Source organism: Momordica charantia (genome assembly GCF_013281855.1).
Source record: "Momordica charantia cultivar OHB3-1 chromosome 11 unlocalized genomic scaffold, Mcharantia_2.0 BLBB01000011.1, whole genome shotgun sequence".
NCBI classification, from domain to species: Eukaryota; Viridiplantae; Streptophyta; class Magnoliopsida; order Cucurbitales; family Cucurbitaceae; genus Momordica; species Momordica charantia.
In genome coordinates, this window is record NW_028275159.1 from 2310457 (window position 1) to 2334339 (window position 23883).

A 23883-nucleotide genomic window follows, 5' to 3' on the forward strand; every position below is an offset into this window, starting at 1 on the left:
GAAAATAATATACATTAGATGTATTTCAAAAATCAATTTGCAAACTATACAAAATCTAAATCTTACATTTTATATGTTAGTAGGTGGAGATAGAAAAAGGGAGAGAAAATTAAAGAAATTTAGAGGGATGGTAATAAAGAAAGTTTGTATTTGAATGATAAAATTACTCCAAGTAAATAGTAATAAGATGATAAATTTCACGTGGATCGCACTTGTTACTAACTAGTTAAAAAAATACCCCAATTGTCCAGAAATAAGGTTATATTAAATGGGCCGAAGCATGCTAGAAGGGCTCAGAAAATGGGCCTATCACATCTATGAACGGCCCACTTTTCCAAATTCCTATTGACTAATACCATATATTTTTTATATAATTCATATTGTCATGCCGTTCTGTAACGGCTATTCTTGTGTTTTAAATTGCAACTTTGTATATATATATATATTTTTATTTTATTTTAATTGCAACTTTGTGTGTGTATATATATATATATATATATATATATATATTTTATTTTATTTTAATTGCAACTTTATATTATGATTTTTTTCAATGTTGGATATAAGGTATTTATTTTGATCCCCTTGAACTAAAAAAAGTCTATAGGTAAACCGTTCATAGGACCTGTGACTGGAAGAGCATGGAACCATAGGATAGAGCAACAGCTTCAACATTGTTGTGAGAGGAGAGATTCTAACAATCGTGAGAGAAGTAGAGACGGAGAGGGATGATACTAGTGTACTTGAGAGATATTATAAACATTTATAAAATCTCTTTCTCTTTTAATGTAGAATTCTTAACATGTTCCTTGATTATAACTCTTTTGGTTTGTCAATTTTGGCCAGATCCCATTTCTTGACCGATACTCATTTGAAATTTTGGGCTCAATACTATATGAGATTTCATTTCAAAACTAATTGACAATGAGATGAATAGTTCACATTTATTACAAACATTTATAAGGTTTATTTTCTTTTCAATACGTACGATCTTTAACAGGAGAAACAACTATAAAGTGTTTCCAAACCTAGTCAACTACCACAATTTGTTATCATCAAATGACCTTCTCCTCTAGCCATCTCTAACACTGCTACACTAAAGTTGAAAACATAATTTTCGAGCACAATGGTTGTAAGGAGTAGACAATTTAACTTTTGATCTCAACAAAGATAATTGGTACCTTATTTACCAAAGTTAGGCTCGAATTCGTTTATTACGTTCAAGTCTACATTTTTAAAAAACTAATATTTATTAAAGAAAACCCCCAATTGTCCAAAGATAAGTATATATTAAATGGGCCGAAGCATGATAGAAGGGCTCAGAAAATGGGCCTATCACATCTATGAACGGCCCACTTTTCCAAATTCATATGGACGAAAACCATATATATATTTTATATTCATATTGTCCTGCCGTTATTCTTCTGTTTTGAATTGCAACTTTATACTATGATTTTTTTCCCAATGTTTGGATAAGGTATTTATTTTGATCCCCTTGAACTAAACAAAAATCTCCATTATTAAGAGTAAACTGTTCATAGGACCTGTGACTGGAAGAGAATAGAACCATAGGATAGAGCGGCAGCATGAAAACCAACCATAGTTTGTCGATCATTTTCTCTCCTTCTCCTTCCCTGTGCGTCGTTCAGAAATTACAGGCGAAAGTTCCGGCCATGGCCGAATCTTCCCAGCTTTTTTGTTGCCGCCGCGCCGCCACCATTGTCGCTGCAACCATCCACTACCATATGGAGCAAGAAGGAAGAAAAAGTTTGCTGGGTAGAAGAAGTAAACTAACCCTGTTTTTAGTCCAATCACATTTTTGTGAGAATCTCTTTAATTTCAAATTTAAAGAAAAAAAAAATACGCGTGGTTGATTTGATTCTGGTAATCGATGTAGAAATGATGGGGGTTTAAATGCGAGATTACCACGCTTTAATGTTTTGTAACTGCCGGCTTTGTTCAAATTTTTGGTTCTTTCTCAATTTATATACAGTTTCTCCCTCAGTTCTCAAGCATTTAACGGCGGAAACATGGCTCAGGGTGGAGGCGGCAACGACAACAAACCTGCCGAGGATCCGCTTCAGCCACACCCGGTGAAAGAGCAGCTACCCGGAATTCAATATTGCATCAACAGTCCTCCTCCATGGCGTTCGCTCACTTTCTGATACTTATTTCACTTTTCCCCTTTTGTTATTTTGTTTGGATCTTTATTGATGGTCAATTCTTTCTATGATTTTATTTCAGCGGAGGCTTTTGTGTTGGGTTTCCAGCACTATATCCTGACTCTTGGTTTCAGTGTTCTGATTCCTAGTTTGATTGTTCCTCAAATGGGTGGAGACGATGTAAGATACTGATGAACTACATTTTATTTTGAGTAACTTTTCCTTCAAAATTTTCAACATGTCTTTAGCTTGTTGGGTTTTTTATTGAAACTCAGGCTGAGAAGGCCAAGGTGATTCAGAACTTGTTATTTGTTTCGGGATTGAACACTTTGTTTCAGTCCTTATTTGGGACTCGGCTGCCGGTGGTGGTCACCGGTTCATACTCCTATGTCATTCCTACCATTTCTATTGTTTTGGCCAAGAGATATGCTTCCTTTGAAAATCCTCATGAGGTAAGACTATGCTAATTCTCCTATTGCATTTCTACCGGTTCTAACTTCTAATACTTCTTCACTAACTTGAATGAATCTGAAGCAATAATTACATGCTACATTTTATTGCATCTTCTCCTTTAACTCTGGCGTTTACTTGTGTGCTTCAGAGATTCAATGAGACCATGCGAGGAATACAAGGAGCTCTCATAGTGGCTTCGTGTTTTCAAATGGTTATGGGTTTCGTGGGCCTTTGGAGAAATACTGTGAGGTTGGTAATGTTTAATATGTTTGTTTCTAAACCAGTTTAACTTCGTCGTTTTAGCAGAGTAGAGTAGAACATTTTTTTAATGACTTTTTCTTAATTATTTATGTATTAGATTTCTCAGCCCTCTTTCTGTGGTTCCGTGTGTAACTTTCACTGGGCTTGGTCTGTATCATCTTGGCTTTCCCATGGTAATAAAATAGATAAGCCTTTTGCTCTCGAATTCTTACCTGAGGCTATTTATTTTCAATCATATCAGCTACCTGTAGAGAGTTCTTTCTTATTATGTTCTTTGCTCTTTTAGCTGGCAAAATGTGTAGAAATTGGACTTCCGGGACTAATTGTTGTAGTTTTCATCTCACAGGCAAGTAAAAACTCATGTTTTTCCTCATATCAGTTTCATTATGTGGCTAGAGGGTATCACAAAATTTTCTTGGTTGATTGCGGTTTTGCAGTATCTTCCTCATTTATTGAAAACGAAAAAGCCAATATCCGATCGATTTGCAGTGTTGTTTTCAGTTGCAATCATCTGGTTATATGCACAACTCCTAACTTCAAGTACTGTTTATAATCACAAACCCAAAATTACTCAGAGAAGTTGTCGCACTGACCAGGCTGGACTTTTGAGCTCTGCTCGTTGGTAAAACTCTTTCTACTGAATGGGAATATTCCTTTCCGAAACTGTCGGAAACATCTTAATAGTCTATATGATTTCATTACCTGCAGGTTTTACTTTCCCTATCCATTTCAATGGGGAAGCCCCACTTTCAATACTGGAGAAGCCTTTGCAATGATGGCTGCTTCTGTCGTCTCTCTTTTTGAGGTTGATTTCTTCACTATAGATATATTTCCAATATTTTTCATGAGCAGGCTATTGTACGTCCTAATTATCTTTCTTTTAATAATAAACTATTACAGAGTACGGGAACATTTTTTGCCACATCAAGATATGGCAGTGCAACACCGGTGCCTCCATCCGTTATAAGCCGTGGTAGTGTTTGGCTGGTAAGATGTGTAGACTGTCTAATTTTCCCTCGAATTCTCATCTTTACTTCTTATAAGTTTTGGTTTTTTATTTTCTGAGTAATTCTTCTTTAATTTCAGGGAGTAGGAGGTTTGCTCAATGGCATGTTTGGCTCCATCACTGGCACTTGTGCATCTGTGTAAGAATAAGAATATATTTCACTAGTTTGCATGAATTAACAAAAATTATGTGGTTCGGTACAGTACCGAAGGATTGAAATCTGAGATTCAGTCCAGATTTCTACCATAAAATCCCAAGACGAACTAAGTAGGCTGTTGCTACTTGCAATACATCTTAACATATGGAAACTATCATATACACTATTGTTGAACAATTGGAAGTAGGACAATATATACAATATGTAAATGCATTTGGACTCTTGAGAAAGCCAACCTCATTTATAACATGTTGGAGTGTTGTTGTCTTATGATTATTATTGAATGTTTAGGGAAAATGCTGGTCTATTAGCTTTGACAAGAGTTGGTAGCAGAAGGGTCATCCAAATATCAGCTGGCTTCATGATTTTCTTCTCTTTATTTGGTATGGTAGCATGATTTCATTGGCAAAATATTGATACTTTTTGAGCCTTGGAATTACTCTACTCTCTGCTTTCCATTCCCCGAACAAACTGGCTCACTGTCATCATAACGACAGGGAAATTCGGAGCACTTTTCGCTTCTATTCCTCTTCCAATTATCGCAGCCTTGTATTGTGTCTTTTTCGGCTATGTCTGTACGTACCCCTCTCTCTCTATAACTTACCTCCATTTTGTCAGTCCTTATATTACATTAAACGACATGTGAAATTTGATTCTTAAAATGACAAGACAAGCCATATGGTTTACATTTTCCTATGAATGTTTAGATATTGTTGAAAATTGGACACTGACAGCAATCTAATGTTGTTCCTCCAGCTTCTGCTGGGCTTGGTTTTCTCCAATTCTGTAACTTGAACAGTTTCAGAACGAAATTCATCTTGGGGTCCTCCTTCTTTTTGGGTTTGTCAATACCACAATACTTCAGAGAATATTATCGTCAAGTTTTGAAGTCAGAGCACAACTACTCAGGCCATGGATGGGTAAGCAGAATGAGACAAAACAAAAAATCGACTACGTTAGTGAATTTTCTATCCCTGTTCTGGTCATTTATTGAATGTCCGTTGTTTCCTATTCTGCATTGCAGCTTAATGACGTGATCGTTGTGATCTTCATGTCTCACGCAACGGTGGCATCTTTGGTTGCTCTAATTCTGGACTGCACACTTTCCCGAGAAAACGATGCGACTCGAAAAGACAGTGGCTTGCATTGGTGGGAGAAGTTTTCCTTGTACAGTTCAGATGTAAGAAATGATGAATTCTATGCATTACCATTCTGTTTGAATAAGCTATTCCCATCTCTTTAAGGCCTCCAAAATGTCTTAGATTGCAAGAATTAGTATTTTCATCCTTGTACTGTACTGCTGAGGAAGTTGATCATTTTTTCATTAAAAAATTTAGAAAAGATTGGTTTATGATCTGCTGAGTTGTAATCAACTTGTCAAACGGAACTGAAACAGAAACAAAGCAACTCCATTTGCAAAAGCTTGGATTTTCTGCAACTATTAAATCAGGTCCAATCCATCAATCAGAACTTGAGCTTACTTACTACAAAGAAAGGTTCCAAAATTCAACTCACTTTGATTTTGAAGCTGTGGATTGAGAAAATGACATGTGAAAGTGAATGAAAGTTTTTAACTCCACTAATCTCACAAAAGCATTCAATCAATGGCTTCCACTACTGGTAGGAAAGACATTTTAAAACCAAGTGTTTAATACAAAATCGAAAAAGGCATGTTTGACTTCAACTCAGCTAACATATACGGATGTCGGATTATTTGTCTTTGGATTGAAAGGGAAAGAAAGCTGTGGAAGGAGAGAAGAATCTTTGAAAAGGTGGAATAATGAGAAGAAATGGATATTCTTCTGGAGGCAACTAACTGGCCATCTTTGACCTTGCTATCCTCCATTGATTTGGGGACCATCTTCTCTGCAACCAAAGCCCATAACTTCTAAATCTCCATACCAAGAAACTTGATGGAGTTTACATCTTCAGAACCTTCACTTTGAAAAGAGTTCTTCTTCTCAGTTCACACTCACCTGAAAGTTTTTTTTTTTCCTTTTTTTCACGTAATGGAAGTGAAACTGCACTGACTTTACAGATAAAAGAGGAAATGTAAAGGGATGGGATTACAATTTACAACAGTGTGCAGCACGACGATGACGGTCTAATCGAAAACGCCGACCAAAACCAATCTCCAATGGAAGAGAGTCTAACAACAAAAAAGGAGTCAATAATTTAGCCATGAGGGGCGTCCACCGTGGGGACTGCAGAATCTTAACTTTTTGGGCGATTTTTCAATAGGAAGACCCACCCTTTTGGCTTTTGGAAGATATAATATGAAATTGGACGCTTGAAATAGAAGCCAAGTATAAAGAAACAGCAAATACAGTAACTTAAAACATCCCAAGCTCTCCACTGTACCATTCAGTGCAGAAGAAAAACCATGGGGATGGAGGGGGGAAAAAGAGACAAAATAGGAATTTGAAAAATGGGATTTGCAAATAAGATACACAGTACCTAATTATATGCCTGTCGGTTGCTTAACAATAAATGGAAGTCCAAATACTTTACATTAAATACCAAACATTTGATAAGATAATGAGAAAAAGGAGATTCTTTTTATCATCTTCTTTTCCTGATTGAGAGAAAAAGGGAAATGACAGGATGGGTCAAAAAGGAGATGATAGGAAAAAGTAAAAATCCGAACTTAATCAATCAAATCTCTTAAGGGGATGGAGAAAAATGTTAAGTGTGTTGTAATGAAGGTAAAAATGGATAAAAGAAAATGGGGTTTCTTTGAATATTAATCGAAATGACAGCAGCACCCCACACCACCATTGTACATTAGCAGAGGGACCCTACTGTTGTTGCACATCCAAAGGTTTGTCCTTTTTGATAACATCATTGTTGTTGATTTGCCCATTGTTCTTGCCAACTGGCACCTCTGATTTGTCCACAAACAGATAAAAGGAAGAGAAAGGCCAAAAGATAGAACGAGGGATAAACTAACTCCAGGATTTTAGAAGAGGCAAATTTTTCTTATATATTCATTCCAAATCTTCCTCTCCTCTGCTCTACCTGAAACCAATTTTAGTTCTTGGCACCATGAATGATTGGTCTTCTGCACATTATTGCAGTGGAGGTGAATCAGGCTGGACTATGTACTTGGACCAATCCTATGATTCCGAGCATCGTTTCGGTGGCGGCGGTGTCGGGGAGAATTATAGGGAAAAAGAGGCAAAAGTAAGAACAGAGGAGGAGGATGAAGAAGAAGATCTATCAATGGTGTCCGATGCCTCCTCAGGTCCACCACATTACCTTGAAGATAACGAGGGATACGTTTACAATAATGGGTACTCTTCTTATGCCTATTCAGCTGCAGAATCAGCAGCAAACTGTAAAGAGGAGAAGAAGAAGAAGGGGAAAAAACATGGGAGAAATCAGCAACATTCTTACCTTGATGACACTGCAAGCTCCCCTGTATATGGCTATGGAAAAGCAAGTGTAAAAAAACAGTTCCATTAGAAATTTCTCTCAAAATCTAATGAAAATTTCTATCAATCTTATGTTGGTGATTGTATCTAATGCAGAAAATCAATGCTGCACCAAGTAATGAAGCTTCGGAGGAGAATGCAGTGGATTTTTCTCAGGGATTCTCTGCGACCCACTTTAAGGTAAGTTCTTCTTCTTCTTCTTCTTCTTCCAGTTGAACTTTGGGGATTATAATTGAACAAGTTCTTCCATGTCCTATTGACTAAAAAAATGGAGCTTTTAAACACAGAGAAAATCTTCACTGAGGAAGCACATGGGTTTTTGTCGCTCTGAAAAATCAGCACCAGAAGAATGAGGCTATTAGCGATTCTCCCGCGGCTTCAAAATTTTCTTTTTCTTTTTCTTTTTTGGGGTGTCAAAGCAAATGATAACGACGTGTTACACATATCAGAATCAGATTATTAGAGGAATATTGTTCCTTTTGCTATTGCTCTTATTTTCAATTCAATTTTCCCCCCTAATCTTGTAGGCTGTGTGCCTTATCTTTTTTCCACGTTCTTGCCAATACAATGGGAAACAGAAAAAGCTAAAAATGGACAAAAGAGAAGAAAAAAGAAAAAAAAAAGGTCATTTATTTAAGATTTTATTTATAAGAAACAAAAACCCTCTTGCTCATGAAATATATCCCACTCAAGGGAAGTTGGAACAATAAAAGAAATTAAAAAACGTTCTTCCATGAGATCGTGCCTAAATATTTAATTAGTGATTCAATTAGTGATTCAAGAAGAAAGAAGGTGGCACTAACTTGAGTCTAACTCAATTAATTAAGGTATACATATTTAATTTAAAAGATGTAAAGTTCAAATCTACACAAACATATCGATCTTCTCGGGGGGTGGGATTACATATTCCACGTAGAGTGAAACGAATAAAGAGAGAAAGAACATGATTAAGCAAATAATAATAATGTGGGCAAACAACTCAGAAGGCAACTTTAGATTGGTGATGCCAGCCTAGCTGTTAATCGACCAAACAACATTAGATTACTGAAAGGAAGAGAAAGGAAGGGAAATTGGGGTGAGACAAACATGTTTGTAAGGAAGTTGAAAACGAACCTTCATTTCAAAACCAAAACGGACACAAAAAAACAAGAAAAAGAGCAACCCCACCACTCCTTGGGACACCTACCGACTAGGAATATGATCCATTTAAATGAAACCGCACCAATTATTGAATTTCCTTGTCTTTTCATTTCCTTTTTCTGCAATAAAAAAAAAATGTTTCTTTTCCCTTCAGAAAAATTGCGCCCACATCTTGGAGAACATATGGATTTTGGGTAATCGACAACTCTGCCCACTTCACTCTGACAAGTCCTAATGTCAATCATCTTCTGCTTGCTTCTGCTCTTTCTTCTACACTCATTATACACTAATAAGTTTGAACTACACAACAATCCATTTCAGGACAGAGTCACTAAACCCTACCATAATCTTTGTGATGCAGCTGTATTTCTCTAATTAATTAACACTCCAACTAATTTGTAGTATGATGTTGTAGAAAAAGGAAAACCACGTGTGACAGTTGTTGGTGCATTCCAGCAAACTAGGATTTGAAAATTTGCAATGCCTCCTAAAAAGTTTAATTGAATAGGGCCAATTTTACCTGCTACTAGTAAACTGAACTGGACCAGAGTGCAGGCTTCTTGGAACAAGAGCTATGACCACAGATGAACAGTTCACTAATTGGAAATACCCTTTTCAAAGATGCATTCTACACCATTTAAATTTAAATGTTAAGCATAAATACTTCAAGAACTAGAAGATATGCTTTAGAAGACTTTCACCTGCTGACTCAGACTTCAGGCCAGATCAATTTTCCACGGAAACTCCAGATAAGTATATTGCAAAAGATATATCCTGTAAAGCATATACTAATTCTACTCCAACAGTTCTTCATTCTGAATTAGCAAACAATATATTCCAAAAAGATATAGCCATCGGTAAATAAGAATGCCATGCATAAAACGCTGCCAAATACTAATAACAAAGACGGAGAAAGAACTATGCCTTGATGGGGTGTTTTTATTTCTTTGGTGGGGAGTGGGGGAGGGGGGAGGGCCAATGTAAGAACTTCGTAGACTAAAAGAACTACTACTTTAAGTTATAAAAAAAATTCAATAATACAATACAACACTGCTTTAGACGCTTAGATGACCCCTCCTCCCCAGAACAAAATTGTAAGAAACCGAGAGACGTCAGAGAAAGAATGGTGGATTCCAACATTCAAATATATCCTAAAAATAACACCTTTTATATGAGGACTTAAGTCCCATATATATGTCTGTGCACAGGTGCGGCATCGAAAGTGTTAGCCACTTCTAACCATGGTTTATCCATAATCAAGAGCGAATTTTTGGAGAGGTGTCCAATAAGCAAAACAGGATCTCTAAAAGGAAAAATTTCAAAATTCTTTCTACCATGTAGTCTACCCTCTGTTTGGCAGTCTCTTAACTTACGTTTCAATTTCCCATTTATTGTTGGTGTACCCCGTAAATTCTTCACTGCTGAATCTTGTCCACTTATCATGACATATTCATCATCTTGATCCACAGACATCCTAAAGTCAATTAAGCACATTGCCCTACAAAATAAAACAGAATTTTTCAGTCAGAGCATCAAAATGCATATAGCATGAGGTATGCTATAGATTGAACAGAGCTAAATACGAGTAGGAAGATAGGGTTTCCTAAAAAACCAAATTCCATTTCTAGAAAGGCAATAATATTTGAGTACATTTCACTGCAGCCCATAAAATGATAATATAGAGTGATACCTGGAACTATATACGATAACAGGTAAAGAAGTGGCAGACGGCGGGAAAGAGAGACCAATTACTTCCCCAGGAAATTCTTGGAATCTTTTTGGGAGAGCTTGTGTATGCCGCATCGACCAGTCTCCTAATTTCTTGGCCTCAACATCAAACGCATAGACCTGATTTGAAGAAGTAGTAACTACAAGCACATTGTTGTTCCATTGAGGAAAGCCTCCGGCTGTAATCGAGGCACCATCTAGCCTTGAAATGAACCAGTGTTGCCTGTTCCAAGAGAATAATAATTCGTGCAGAACTTTCTTAGAAACATGAGAATACAGATAGGGAGGGAGGGCAATGATAAGGTAAACATGAGACAATACATCAGCATATCAAGATATCGAACCTCATTATCTCCATATTGAAAATGTATATATCTCCAAAGCAGTTGACTGCAGCTAACCACTGCCCATCTGAACTTGTAAATACTTTTGTTATAGGAGGTTCAGCAGGAGGCAATGTATCATCCTGCAGCTCTCGGAAAGGTGTAAAACTATGTATGACTTCCAAACTGACCACATCCACAACCTGTCCCAAGCAGAAAGGGTTAAGAAATAATAAATTAAATACTACTTAAATGGACCGAACACCAAACCAAAGAATTAGTTTTTTTATTCACCAAGAAAACAGAAATCATTAGAATGCAATTAAGCGACTAACGTAGCAATTAGCTAAAAAAATTCTATTTCAACAGAAACAGAAATATGATAACGACCAACATAATAAATTTTAACATTTCCTGAAATAATTTTACAAAACAATCCCATCACTTCATCCCACACAATGTAAGACATGTTTCATAACTTTACACGCCATCAGAAAAATACATCCAGACAACTAAGGCAAGTGAGTCATATATAAAGGTGCTCAGCCTAAGCAAGCACACTATTCAAATAAAGCATATGTGGACTGGTAAAAGTATGTTTTATAGAAAATATAAAAAACTAGGTTCAATGACATATTTTACTATATAGAAAGACTTACATATATCCTTTTATCATGCCCAGCTATGATCAATCGAGAAGAATCAAAACTAAAGACCATAGAATGGGCAAACGGTAGTGAATGAGGAAGTTGCCTTCGATTAACAGTCCACGAACATTTGCTTCCTCCAGATTTCTTCAATTCAAATAGGTTGGGTTTGGTATGATCAGAATACGCAAATAGCTTGCCAGAGTTGGAAATAGAACTGCAGATAATCTTTCGAGATGCTTTGCTCTTAACTCGAACCAGTAAATCTGCCTGGGCATGTCCCTTAGAAGGGCCACAAGCCATATCTCTAAAGGAACCACTTTTTGGGCGAACACATAGGATGTCCAGAGAGTGAGCAGCCTGAACAAGTAGTAATGGTGCTTGGTTGAACATTGTATTAAGTACTAGTTGCATAGGCACCCTTTGCGGTGCAGGGCATATATCGTGGGGAGAAAATTTAGTAAATTCCTGAGCAGAGTATGCAAACAGCTTTGTATCATCACCACCTGAGATTAACATCGGAACTCCCAAATGGGCCCACTTACGATAGCTAAAATCATTTGGCTTCTTCTTACGACGAACTCTTTTAACCTCATCATCTTGAGACAGCTCTGCTGTTAAGAAAATATTTAAAAAAAGGTAAGAAAACAAAAGGGAACGTACAGAACAAAAAATGACATATATTCAATTTTTATAATGAAATTACCAACAAATCTAGAGTTTTGACCAGATGTATATGATGACAAAGAACCAATATTGATATTGACAAAGGTGATACAAGTAATAAGGAAAAATAACTAATGAATACCTTCTCGACAAATTGGTACAGCTACCGTCAAAGCCCGAATATCATGAGTATGAGCTCTCACATGACCAACATAAATCCATTTCTTCATCACTTCAGAAGAATACTTGTCTTCACTAGATGCAACATTCTCGTTAGAGAGCTTGTAGAGAATAACCTACAAAGACACTGTATTCATAAGACACTAGTATTATGGAATTTGATTTACCACATAGACAGACAATGGAAGCATTAACTTAATTCCTCAGTAACTAAGCTTGGGTTCCATAGTCACTACTAACCAGTGATCCCATTCATCGTTCAGGACAATTTAAAGACTGATGAAACTTAAAAAGCATTCTTATCAGTGACAACTATGAATTTAACCATAAGCTTCAGAAAGGAAACCAAATTGGGACAAGCTATTAACTGATGAGAAATATGGAAAGCCTAATGTTCAAACTAATCCCCTTTTTTCTTCCAAATAAATAAAATAAGATGATTTAAAGCTTGCAAAAGGAAACCACAGCTGATGCAACCTACTGACTTAGACCAAATACAAGTATAATAAAATTGTTGAGCAACACGTGAACTACCCACATGAGCAAACGCCAAGATTGTTAAAGAAATTTCAACTCTAAACATGTCTGCTTGCCCCTCATCTCCCAGTCATTATCTCAATACAAAGCTACTGGCTAAAGCATAGCTCGACTCAACATAAACCTTCTTCTCTTTTTGTTCTTAGAGTTAAGGAAATAAACTGATTACTTGAAGATTATTTCAAATCAGAAAAGAAACTTATCAAATGAAAATGGCCAAAACATTCAATGATTTGTTTTTTGGCATTTCCAACCCATTCTGAAGAGCAGAGAATAAATTTGAAATGTACACGTCAATATATATTTCAATGAAAGTTCTTTACTTAGAAACTAAAACAAATATAAAAAAAATTAAGGAACTATAATAAGAATATTTGAATATAAAGACAAGAATACTATACTGAGTGGTGTACAGACTATATGTGCAAGCACAAAAATGTAGATGACTACATATAGATATATACTTGAAAAACATGATTGCAAGACATCAGTGAGCAGTACAATTTACAAAAGCACTAATATGAAAAAAAATAAAATGACTATCAGTCGGTACCTGACCGTCAGAGCCAGCAGAATACACTCGATTATGATTAGGAGCAGCTGCAAGTGCGTTCACATCACCCTTGTGTAGGGTGTGTGCTTGCAAAAGAGTTCCATGATTACTGTCCCAAAATTGCACACTACCACTACTATCTGCACTGACAAGGGTACCAGACCTGCAATTAACAGGGAACACCAAATAACAGACGCATTCAGAACATAAAAGTATAGTCCTACTCCTGAATGGTAGAAGATATCACCTAACAACTAAGCAATCGCACAGTATGTGATTCTTTACCTAAGGGAAAGTAATGACCATACGCAAAGTTCAGGTCCACTACCCAAACCTCCAAGTCCTACAGTAATCCTATAGATCTCGTGTCCGAGACTAGCATTCCAACATCGAATAAACCTGAAAACAAGCAAACATGAGATAAAGATAACTTCACAGAGCAAATCCAAGTAGGTTCATACTTGAAATACTATATAAATTTTCAGCGCAAGTAACAAGTGATGGTACAAGTACATACCCATCACTGCTCCCAGAAAATATCCGTTCTGCATCATTACTCCATGTTACACTTAAAACCCTACCTGGGAGTAGCAGCAAGACAAAGAGGGCTTAAATATCCAGGTTATGGTAAAATAAAAAAAATGACACGGCAGCAAAGAATCTGGGAATAGATTCTCACCACTGACCCTAGGCAACGATCTTTTGTAGATAAACTCTTCGGCATCTATATTGTAGAGACGCACACAACCGTCATCACAAGCAACTGCTAGAGAGGGATTCTCATCTCTAGATTGCACATGAAGCTCGGATGAATTAGAATCATCATCGCTCTCACTACAATCTTGGTAACCATTCTCATTGTCGATTAAGTGCCCATTTTGCATGTCTTGGGCCTTTACCTTCCTGTCAAGTCCACGACTATTACAGGGTGCAGCAGCAATTTGCCAGATGGAGACGCCAATTGATTCTAAAACAGTCTGTGAACAATAACCATCAATAAAAAATAAACTTATTAAGATAACAACAAAGAAAGGCTTTCTTCTTAAAATAAATATGGAACTTCCAGAGACCCAAAACCACGTTGAAAATTTCAACATTCTCGCGACAAGTTTGCCTATCAATATTTTAAAATCTTCAGTGAACTTGAATCTGCATTAGAAAACGTAGGCAACAATCCTAAACACATTTTGTTTCAGAGAGCACTTAAAGTATAAACTGAGTAAATTAGTGCTAATATAACACCATAATGCACACAAGACCCGTTTTCATAAGTATCTAATGCACCAATCCCACTCTCGAAAAGCTAAGACACTGTTCTATCAAGAATTGCATTAGACATATGGCCACCAGTCGGAAAACAACACAATGCATTAATCCGTTAAAGTGAAGTGCGGAAGACTACAGCAAAGAAACAGCAGTTTTGGCGGACGCAAGAATGTATACCTTCTGCTTCAAATCAAACAGATCCCACTCCGAAATAGAACCATCGATGCTGGAAGAAAATAAGCGACCAGAGGGGCTATCTTTCAAACCGGCACAGCACCAGACAAGTGACGAAACCCTATAGTTAGTGTCTCCACTAATCATCTACATCAAAAAGACAATCCGATCAAACTTCAAAACAAATTAGTCAAGACACCAAAAAAGAATGAAATAAGTGATAATGGACTGTACCAGCTGACAGTGCCACCCGACGGAACCAGGAGATACCAGCCAAATCTCGAGCGAGCCGTCTTCTCGGGCTGCCGCGATCTGAGAGTCATCGGCGCTGGAGGCTAGCGCTACTACAGGAGACGGCTTCCAATCAATTGAGGAATTCCGATAAAATTCAATCATTTTCCCAACAAACACGAGAAAAAATAGTTAGTAGATTCGCGTCGGGACCGACCAAGCAAGAACTTGGGAGAAGAAATAGGGCATCTAAAACACAGAAAAACAATGAGAGGAATGGACGGAGGCGACTAGGATTAGGAGGAGGATAGTTGCAGAAGAAATGGGGCAATCGAAACACACAAAGAACAAACAAATAGAATGGGGAACCAGCGAAGGAGGCGACTTAGGTTTAAGAGGGTTTAAGACCTGCAGGTATATATTGCCGGTTCATTCCGGATTTCTCATTCGGCCGGGTCGGTTTATTTCTCAGGATTATGTTCAAAACCATTTATACATGTCAATTAAAAAACTTTTTTCTATTTTTTAATTGTAGTCATATTTATTCGATCATCTTTTTCGGATTTTGTTCATATTCCAGCTCTAATTAATTTCAAGTTTGTTTCGGTAGATATGATAATAGATAAAACTGGATTGAAAATTTGAAAAATAAGACTCGCTTTATAACTATTTTATTTTTTATTTTGTATTTTTAAAAATTATGCTGGTTTATTTATTACTTTTTTGTGTACTTTTACATTTTTTTAAAATACATTTAAATTATTAGTCAAATTAAAAAAGAAAAAAACAAGTTTTTGAAAATTAATTTTTTACAAAAGTTAGCTAAGGTTTAAAAAGCATTTTTAAAAATAATATAAAAACAAAGTTTAATTTTAAAAATGAAATAGTAATTAAACAAGAACTAAATAATTTTACGTTTACGTAGATTTTAAGTTCTCAATATATTATTCAAGAGTTCAGTGTCTTTTATGATATTTTATTTGTATATGGAAGGGAGGTCCCTTTTCTTTGGCATTTATGATTTTTATTTTAAATTTAGTTTAGATTTTCTTTTTAACAATAGTTAAGAAATCATTTTATATATATTATAAAAAATATTTTATATTTCTAAGTATTTGCGTCTAAAGTTTTGAACAGATTAATATTCAAAGCTGTTTCAAAAAAGATATTAATATTCAAAGCATTTTCTGTTAAGATTTTTTTTTTTTAATTCAAAATGATGACGTTTAAATTTGGCAAGGTAAACATCATCGCCTACTATTGTAAGGGCACTTTTGGTATTTGCATGGTTGTTCTTGTTGCGTGCTCTATTGAATATAATTTTAAAATTATTTCATTTATGATTTTTTAAAAATAACCCATCCAATGGCTATTTGTGTAATAAGCCTTCATTTTTTTTGGGCCAAAATTTCCCACCCCTTCATTCCACACGGTAAAATGTGGGCTTTTCTTATTTATAGCGATTGAAAATGGGCCCTTTCCTAGAAACGGGCCTGCATATTTCATTTTTGTTTTCGGCGAAAATTACGGTTACGATTTATTATATAGCCAGATTATATATTCTTCTCGATTTACTCTTATTTTGATATTTTTGTTTCCAATTATAATTATTTAATTAAAATTATTTTAAAATTTTCATTAAATTTACAAAATATTTAATAGAAACATAACATATAAGTTATATAACTATATTTTTTACAGCAAATACGAAGCACGAAGATTTAAACTTTCATCGTCAAAGAAATGAGTAGATGCTATATAATTAAGTATATGTTTGGTTTATTTATTTAATGAATAAATGCTTATATACCTAAGTACTTAGGTATATGTACATCCAATCATCGACAATATAATAGTTTACAATATTTTAGCAATCATCGACAATAGTCAACTAACGGTCAAAATGACCTTATGAATGGTTTAGAACCATTTTGAAACTCGAGAGACGAAAGAGATAGTTCATTTGGGCACAATGAAATTAAAATAATTTTTTAAGTTAATAACTAGGCTCATTTGTTTTAGATATTTCCATCCACGTCGACATTTTCATAAGTAAAATGGTCATATTCTTACATTTAATGGTTAAAGGTGATCAACCATAGGCTAATTAAGTTACCATTCAAGTTGCTAATTCAAAAAATTTCCATCAATTTTTCACAATTTCCATTTTTTTTTCCGAAATATCCGTCGATATCTACATGTTCATAAAATCGATATATCTACATTTCCATCGACATCGACATTTCGGACAAAAGTAAAAGCTAAATAATATTATTTGTTATATATTTAAACAAATCAATTCGTTGAGCGCTAATAATCTTTCTCGAATACTTTTATCTTTGAATTTGAACTTCTATATTTAAATTGTGATACTTCATACTAGCCATATTTATACCTTAACCAAAAAAAAAAAACAATAATAAATAGGGGAGGCAAAATAGTATTGTAAAATAAAATATATATCTATATCTATAGGCAAGGAAATATACGTAGCCAGCTAAATTTTGAAAACTAATATATATATATATTTTTTCATAAAGTTGGGTTAACAATTCAAGGGAGTTTTTTTTTATAATTTTTTTTTTATGTAAAATTAAGTTATAAACAAATTTAGATGGGAATTGAAGGGTGGGAGGGCACATGACTATATATATATATATGTAATAGGTTAAGCATTGGCCTTTAAAACAAATTTAGATTTAGTCATGTCACTTCGAAGTAGTTGTTTACTGTTTTTTTTTTAAGAGACAAATTGTTGTTTACTGTTATTTCGTTTTCTAAGTCATGTCAACTTGATAAATTTTGATTGTAAAAAATAAATTTTATCGTTTCTATTTCTTATTCCTATTCATTTTTTTTTATTTTTGTTTTGTTTTTTAAATTTCTATATCTAGGGAGACTTTAACTTAAATAAATAATATATCTTTGTCACCTAAATTCCATCACTCTCTCCCTACCTATGTCCAAGTTTGATCCCCATGGGCATGCAAAACGCAAAGTTATTTTAAAAATATTGTATTTTAATTAAAAATGTTTAAAATATGATATGTTTTGAAACTTTTTTTAAAAATATAGTAAGTTTTAAAAAAGTGAAGGGTGGTCGTCTCTTGTCCCTTGAAGAGACGACCATTTAGACGTGGCGCCACGCGGGTGCCACGTAAACATCACTTGTGATTCTTTTTTCGTGTGGCCGGCTGTGTGCCCTCCACCCTGCAAATAAAATATTCACATACTCAAAATCCATTAAAATTTTGTTTTACCACTAAAATGTTCTATACATTTTTCTTACCTTTATAGTGGTAAAAGTCATCTTATTGGAATAAATCTTTGTGTACCTATAAAATAAAAACATCAATAAACCATGGTAAAATCATTGGGTTAAATACAAACTCAAAATTAAATGGACAAAAAGAAAAAAAAAAAGGTTTCAAAGGTATTTACCCGGCAACCTGATGATTGATGAACCATGGCCTCCAATCATCGACAATAGAATAGTTTAACGATTTAATCCATGCTTGAGTGTCCAAGTGAGATACCAACATGTCATGATCCCCACTATTTTCATCGATATATTAGTAATGATATTTAACGTCGTAAAATAATATGGTTGTGGTTGTTGTTGTTCAAAGTTTGCAAATTACCTAAATATTAAAGAGCGAAAACCTTGAGAGCTGATATTCTTGTGATATGGTACAGCATTGTCAATGTCGTAATCGTAGTCCAGAGTAGGATTGCATCTTATCCATTCTTTAATAGTTCCCTATAAAACCATGTTTGATTGTTTAATACTATATAAAGAGACTAAAGCTATTTTTTGAAGTAATTTTCTTTTACCTCACGGATGTGAAGCGCTTTTCGAACTTCTTCATGATTAGCCCAACTATGAGGGAGTGCATCAATGTAATTCTAAGGATTTGAAAAGAAAAGGAAATAAAATTTAAGAGGAGAATATTCACTATAGTGGTTGCATAGATATAACGACCTTTACAAAATTTAAAAGTGAGTTTATGTTGGAAGATAAAAACTTACAATGCAGCTCGACTTAGAAAATTGATCCTCTAGCTGATTAAGGAATGGTTCAGGGATGCTATGGAGAGATCTTCGAAGCAGTGTTTTTTGCGAACAATAAGGCAACAAAATGTGTTGTTTGTCGAGTCTTGAAATACACTAAGATGAGGAAAAAATAACACCAAACACAAACACATTATTTATACCAAGTATAGATTTCGCACCTGTCCTGAGGCTCGGACCGGGAAGACAACAAGGGCTTTTAATATTAATTTCGTCGGAACAAAAAATTCTAGAAGGTATTATTCATCTTCCTAGTCTTCGACACCAGAAAAATTCTTTTTCTTGTTCTTGTGTCGAAATAATAAAATAATTAATTATTATTTATCCCGTTCGTGAAAGATCCCTATTCTTGGTTTCAATTTTTCCCAGGGTTTGAAGTTGAGACCACTAAGCTAGCATGACCAAGAGACCACGAACTCTCGCCAATCAAGCTGCTCTTGGGGCCTCAACATACTTCAAAAATCCACCTACCCAGTTTCAAGATGGAAAGGAAGAGGGCCTTGGAAACCAGGAACATATTTCAAACCAGAGTGAGAGGCAGCAACTACAACACGAGAAAACAATTGAAGCAGGAGAATCGAGAGACAATGGAAATGGAGGGTTGCCATATGAATATCTCAGCTTTGGCCTTCGGAAATGGTTGGATTTGGAAAGGAAGGACTCAGAAAACAAAATTAAATCCACCCAACACCGACGCCAAAAACAACATAAATTCTTTCGGATTACCCAGAGCAACGTGTCCGCCGACCTCACACCTCACACATTCATAATGGTTTCGACCCATTCTAAAAATTCTTGTAAAAAAATTGCACCATGAAGATTCAATTTTAAAATTAAACTCTCAAATTTATCATTCTCACCTCTCTCTCCTCGGTCTATTTCTCCGTTGTACAATGCAAACAAAATCTGCTCACCATCACCATGCCGCTTCTTATCCCACCTCCACCAAACTTTCTCAACATTCTCCATACAACCTTCTAGATCCGATTTCTTCCTCTTCCCACAAATAAGATATCTTATGTAAACTATAGTCCGATGGCGCATGCATGCACCTAAATTGCATCACTCTCTCCCTACCTATGTCCAAGTTCAATCCCCAAGATAGGAAAAACACTATTTTTATTTTCTTATATTTTATTAAACAAAAAATATATTTTTTATCTATTAAATTTAGAATATTTTGAAAATTTATTTTTTTATTTAAAGCTATTATATTTCCTTAAAAAAGAAAATTTATTTTTTAAATTCAAAATATTATTTTTATTTGAAATTGATAATTTATACTTTTGTATGAAAAAAATTTATATGGTAAATTATATATATTTTTAATGAATTATACTATTCTAATATATATCATATCTACTAAATGTTAATTTAACTAAAATTAAAAATAAGCTAACCTAAGTTAAGTATATATTATCTGTCAAGATTGTGGGTTCGAATCCACATATTGTTGTATTAAAAATAATCGTTGATATGAACCTACATTATTACTCTAGTTGTATCGTATTTAATGAGTGTATAAAACTTATTTGTCAATCATTTTTTTTATAGTGTATCTCAAAATAAAATAAAAAAACATTCTTTATAAGTTACTTAATTTATGTGACTCTATCAGTATTTCAATTGACAAATGAGACCTCGAGATTATTCTCACATTCAAATTCTTGTGACCAGAAAAAGTTATATATATTTATTCTTTCTATTAAACGCACCGAAGTAAAAAAGCAAAGAAAAAAAAAAGGTCCAAAATGGCTCTGAACACTATCTTTCTCGAACCAAAAACACTTTATAATTGTTTTCCTTAAACTTTCTACATTCAATTTAGTTATAATTTTAATTTTTTTTAAAATTTTTTGCTTCTGTTTTTCAGAATTAAATAACTATTTTATTTAGTAAAAGTAAAATGTTCCAATTTTGCCCTTAATCAAATAATGTTTAACCAAAATTTAAAATTTAGAGACGTAATTAATAAATACAAAACCTAAAAATTATAAATTCATGACTCAACTTACTTTTTTTTTAAATAAAAAAATTGTATTTGGAATTACTTTTTTTTTAAATAAAAATATACAATTACATTTAAAAATTTCCAATGCTTAGATCAATATTAGCTCCCCGCTATGGATCATAGATTTGAATTTCTTACTCCTCGGTGCAACATAGTATTAAAAAAATGATGAAATATACATTTTTTTTTCCTAAGTAACTTTTCAATTTATTCCCTATATATTTTTTAAAAGTTCCAATACAGTACATAATCTATATTGGGTTGTTTTTCAATTTAGTCCCTCGTATTTTAACTTTTATCAATTATTTCCTCTTTTGATGGTGAATGTTAAAATTAGTTAAAAAGAGGGAACCGTTTCTAGTTCTTCATTCAAATTTATAAGAAGTTAACATAAGTTTATACTTTTCACATTAACAGATGACAATGATTGACAAAGGTTAAAACACAAAGACACTAAATTTAAAATTTAAAAACAACAAATACTAAATTGAAAGAAACACCTGACACATTATTCGAACTAAAACATATATTTATTTAGAAAAAGAGAGAAGAGATTCCCTAATTTTACAAATAATATATTACTTTACCTCCTTAGAAGTTGGATGAATTAAGTAGATCAGAGCCACATCAATTGGGCAGTGATTGTGAACGTCATTATCATTATCACCATTGACCCTGTTGTAGAACGAAGCAAAGACTTCGATTCTGCACCACAAATGGAGAAAGCGCTACGTCATTGGGTTGAGGTATTCCAATTCCAAGCCTTATCGAGAGGAAAAGACAATTTTACAGAAAAAGAAAGAAGATGAAAGGTTTAGACCTGAAAATCGCCATAGTTTCAATGGCTATGGTCATGGTGCAGCAGCTGTACATGTCGGAATCGAGCCACGCCCTCCACCCTCTGATCCTCATCCCCGGCGCCGGAGGGAACCAGCTGGAGGCCCGGCTGACCAAAGAGTACAGATCTTCGAGCTTATTCTGCAGCCGGTGGAAACCCGTCGTGAAGGACGCCGACGGGTGGTTCAGGCTCTGGTTCAGCCCCACCGTCCTGTTGGCTCCATATACAGATTGCTTCGCTCACCGAATGACCCTTCATTACGACAGGGATTCGGATGATTATAGAAACGCCATTGGGGTTCAAACCAGAGTCCCCAAATTTGGCTCTGTTCAGTCTCTTCTCTACCTTGATCCTCGTCTCAAGTAAGCTTTCTTCTTCCCCAGATGAGATTCAAGAGCCCAATTTGGCCGTTTGATTGACCCTCGCACTAAATATAGTCTTTTACCAACCTGAAAAACAACCCATTTTTCCTTTTCTTTTCTTTTTATCCAAAAATTATTTAGCAGCGGATACTATTACAGTCAATCATCAAAGTAACTCATGGCCAAACCAGAGAGACCAAATTGAAAAATTACTAGGATTACATAGAAATTATGCCCCAACTATATGGATCAAATTCCTAGTTTAACCTTTAAATATATTGCGGCGAGGTTAGCTTGAGCTTTTGGATTCAATGATAGTTTAATATGATTTAGTGAGAGGCGCATGATAATTACTTGTTGAATCTTCTGTTAATTTCTATACTATAATCTATAATTTATTAGTTTGGCTTTTAGACATTGTAGTGATTTTTCATGTATTCAAATAGGTTATGTGCTCAAAAGTAATTTCATTTCCTGGCCGACTAATATTAATAATCACTTGTTAAGCCATGTGATAATTTTCATTCACAGATCAAGAATATGAATGAACATACCGTTGGTTTGCAGGCACATCACAGCATATATGGCGCCGTTGGTGAAATCTTTAGAAGAAATTGGGTATGTGCGAGACAAAACCCTGTTTGGGGCACCCTACGATTTCCGATACGGCTTGGCTCCAGAAGGTCATCCCTGTGAAGTGGGTTCCAAGTTCCTGAAGGATCTAAAAGAATTGATCGAAAAAGCAAGCGTTTCAAATGGGGGAAAACCAGTAATTCTCGTCTCCCATAGCTTAGGGGGTCTCTTCGCCCTCCAATTCCTCAACCGAAACCCGTCCTCTTGGCGTAGACATTTCATCAAACACCTGGTGGCCCTGTCCACGCCATGGGGCGGATCCGTCGAGGAGATGCGCACATTCGCCTCGGGGAACACCCTCGGCGTCCCGCTGGTGAACCCATTGCTTGTAAGAACAGAGCAACGGAGCTCCGAGAGCAACCTCTGGCTCTTGCCCAACCCCAAAATCTATGGGGCCAAAAACCCGATAGTGATTACTCAAAACTATTCCAATTACGCGGTTGAAGACATCCCTCGATTTCTCAACGATATTGGATTTGCAGAGGGTGTTTTTCCTTACGAATCTCGCATATTGCCACTGATGGACCAATTACAAGCACCTGGCGTGCGTGTGACTTGCATAATCGGAGGGGGTGTGAGGACGCCGGAGACTCTGTTCTACGGGAAGAATGGGTTCGATGAGCAACCGGAAATGGGTTATGGAGATGGCGATGGGACGGTGAACATGGTGAGCTTGCGGGCGCTTGAGCGATTATGGGCCGAGGAGGAAGAGAAGAACCAAACCCTAACCACGATCGAACTTCGCGGCATTTCTCATAAATCGATTTTGGAGAATGGAGATGCTTTGGATGTAATAAAGAGGGAAATTTGTAGTATAAATTCTGTTGGCTGTGGGCACCCACATCCACAATCACATGTTGAGATTTGAGAATCTAATTCCATTATTTTACACGATTGTTTAGAGAATTACAAATCGTTAAATGTATAAAATCGCAAGTAGAAACTACGACATTAAATCAACACAGAAGCTAATTCCTAAAACTAGGGCTTACCCGGTTCCAGAAGAAGACGAAGAAGAAGCTGAGACTCGAGGGCAGCCATTTGAAGCGG

The 23883-nt window shown here is 35.3% G+C and overlaps 5 protein-coding genes across 11 annotated transcripts; 3 read left to right on the plus strand and 2 right to left on the minus strand.

Moving 5' to 3' along the window:
• The first annotated feature begins 1458 nt into the window (after positions 1-1458).
• Positions 1459-6927, plus strand: LOC111023803 (Xanthine/uracil permease family protein). 5 transcript variants are annotated; one of them, XM_088119505.1, is made up of 16 exons: positions 1459-1785; positions 2006-2148; positions 2245-2342; positions 2438-2614; positions 2764-2864; positions 2974-3049; positions 3163-3222; positions 3314-3498; positions 3585-3681; positions 3777-3863; positions 3963-4021; positions 4331-4422; positions 4537-4614; positions 4796-4959; positions 5064-5219; positions 6832-6927. In XM_088119505.1, exons 2-16 carry the CDS (start codon positions 2031-2033, stop codon positions 6925-6927), a joined length of 1644 nt encoding a protein of 547 aa, XP_087975631.1. In that variant the 5' UTR covers positions 1459-1785; positions 2006-2030. The 5 variants fall into 5 exon arrangements, with proteins under 5 accessions (XP_087975631.1, XP_022131627.1, XP_022134748.1 ...); XM_022275935.2 differs by lacking the exon at positions 6832-6927 and having other exon boundaries at positions 1462-1785; positions 5064-5390; XM_088119504.1 differs by lacking the exon at positions 6832-6927 and having other exon boundaries at positions 1464-1821; positions 2040-2148; positions 5064-5390.
• A 145-nt stretch (positions 6928-7072) lies between these two features.
• LOC111010447 (protein SOB FIVE-LIKE 5) lies at positions 7073-7979 on the plus strand. Of its 2 annotated transcripts, none has more exons than XM_022283892.2 (3): positions 7073-7483; positions 7570-7653; positions 7761-7979. In XM_022283892.2, exons 1-3 carry the CDS (start codon positions 7085-7087, stop codon positions 7824-7826), a joined length of 549 nt encoding a protein of 182 aa, XP_022139584.1. In that variant the 5' UTR covers positions 7073-7084; the 3' UTR covers positions 7827-7979. The 2 variants fall into 2 exon arrangements, with proteins under 2 accessions (XP_022139584.1, XP_022139592.1); XM_022283900.2 differs by having other exon boundaries at positions 7073-7477.
• Positions 7980-9605: 1626 nt separating this feature from the next.
• LOC111007425 (transducin family protein / WD-40 repeat family protein) lies at positions 9606-15308 on the minus strand. Of its 2 annotated transcripts, none has more exons than XM_022279797.2 (11): positions 14922-15308; positions 14691-14834; positions 13927-14224; positions 13765-13828; positions 13533-13646; positions 13248-13410; positions 12120-12273; positions 11324-11922; positions 10686-10867; positions 10304-10564; positions 9606-10111 (listed from the first exon to the last, which is right to left on the minus strand). In XM_022279797.2, the coding sequence occupies exons 1-11, from the start codon at positions 15081-15083 to the stop codon at positions 9793-9795; spliced, it is 2460 nt and encodes an 819-aa protein (XP_022135489.1). In that variant the 5' UTR covers positions 15084-15308; the 3' UTR covers positions 9606-9792. The 2 variants fall into 2 exon arrangements, with proteins under 2 accessions (XP_022135489.1, XP_022135481.1); XM_022279789.2 differs by having other exon boundaries at positions 11324-11925.
• Positions 15309-17999: 2691 nt separating this feature from the next.
• LOC111008438 (putative serine carboxypeptidase-like 52) lies at positions 18000-19912 on the minus strand. The gene is made up of 7 exons (XM_088119663.1): positions 19904-19912; positions 18948-19085; positions 18753-18824; positions 18560-18678; positions 18360-18473; positions 18208-18253; positions 18000-18128 (listed from the first exon to the last, which is right to left on the minus strand). Exons 1-7 carry the CDS (start codon positions 19910-19912, stop codon positions 18000-18002), a joined length of 627 nt encoding a protein of 208 aa, XP_087975789.1.
• Positions 19913-21718: 1806 nt separating this feature from the next.
• LOC111025879 (alpha/beta-Hydrolases superfamily protein) lies at positions 21719-23722 on the plus strand. Its single transcript, XM_022303785.2, has 2 exons — positions 21719-22200; positions 22768-23722. Exons 1-2 carry the CDS (start codon positions 21806-21808, stop codon positions 23699-23701), a joined length of 1329 nt encoding a protein of 442 aa, XP_022159477.1. The 5' UTR covers positions 21719-21805; the 3' UTR covers positions 23702-23722.
• The last annotated feature ends 161 nt before the right edge of the window (positions 23723-23883 follow it).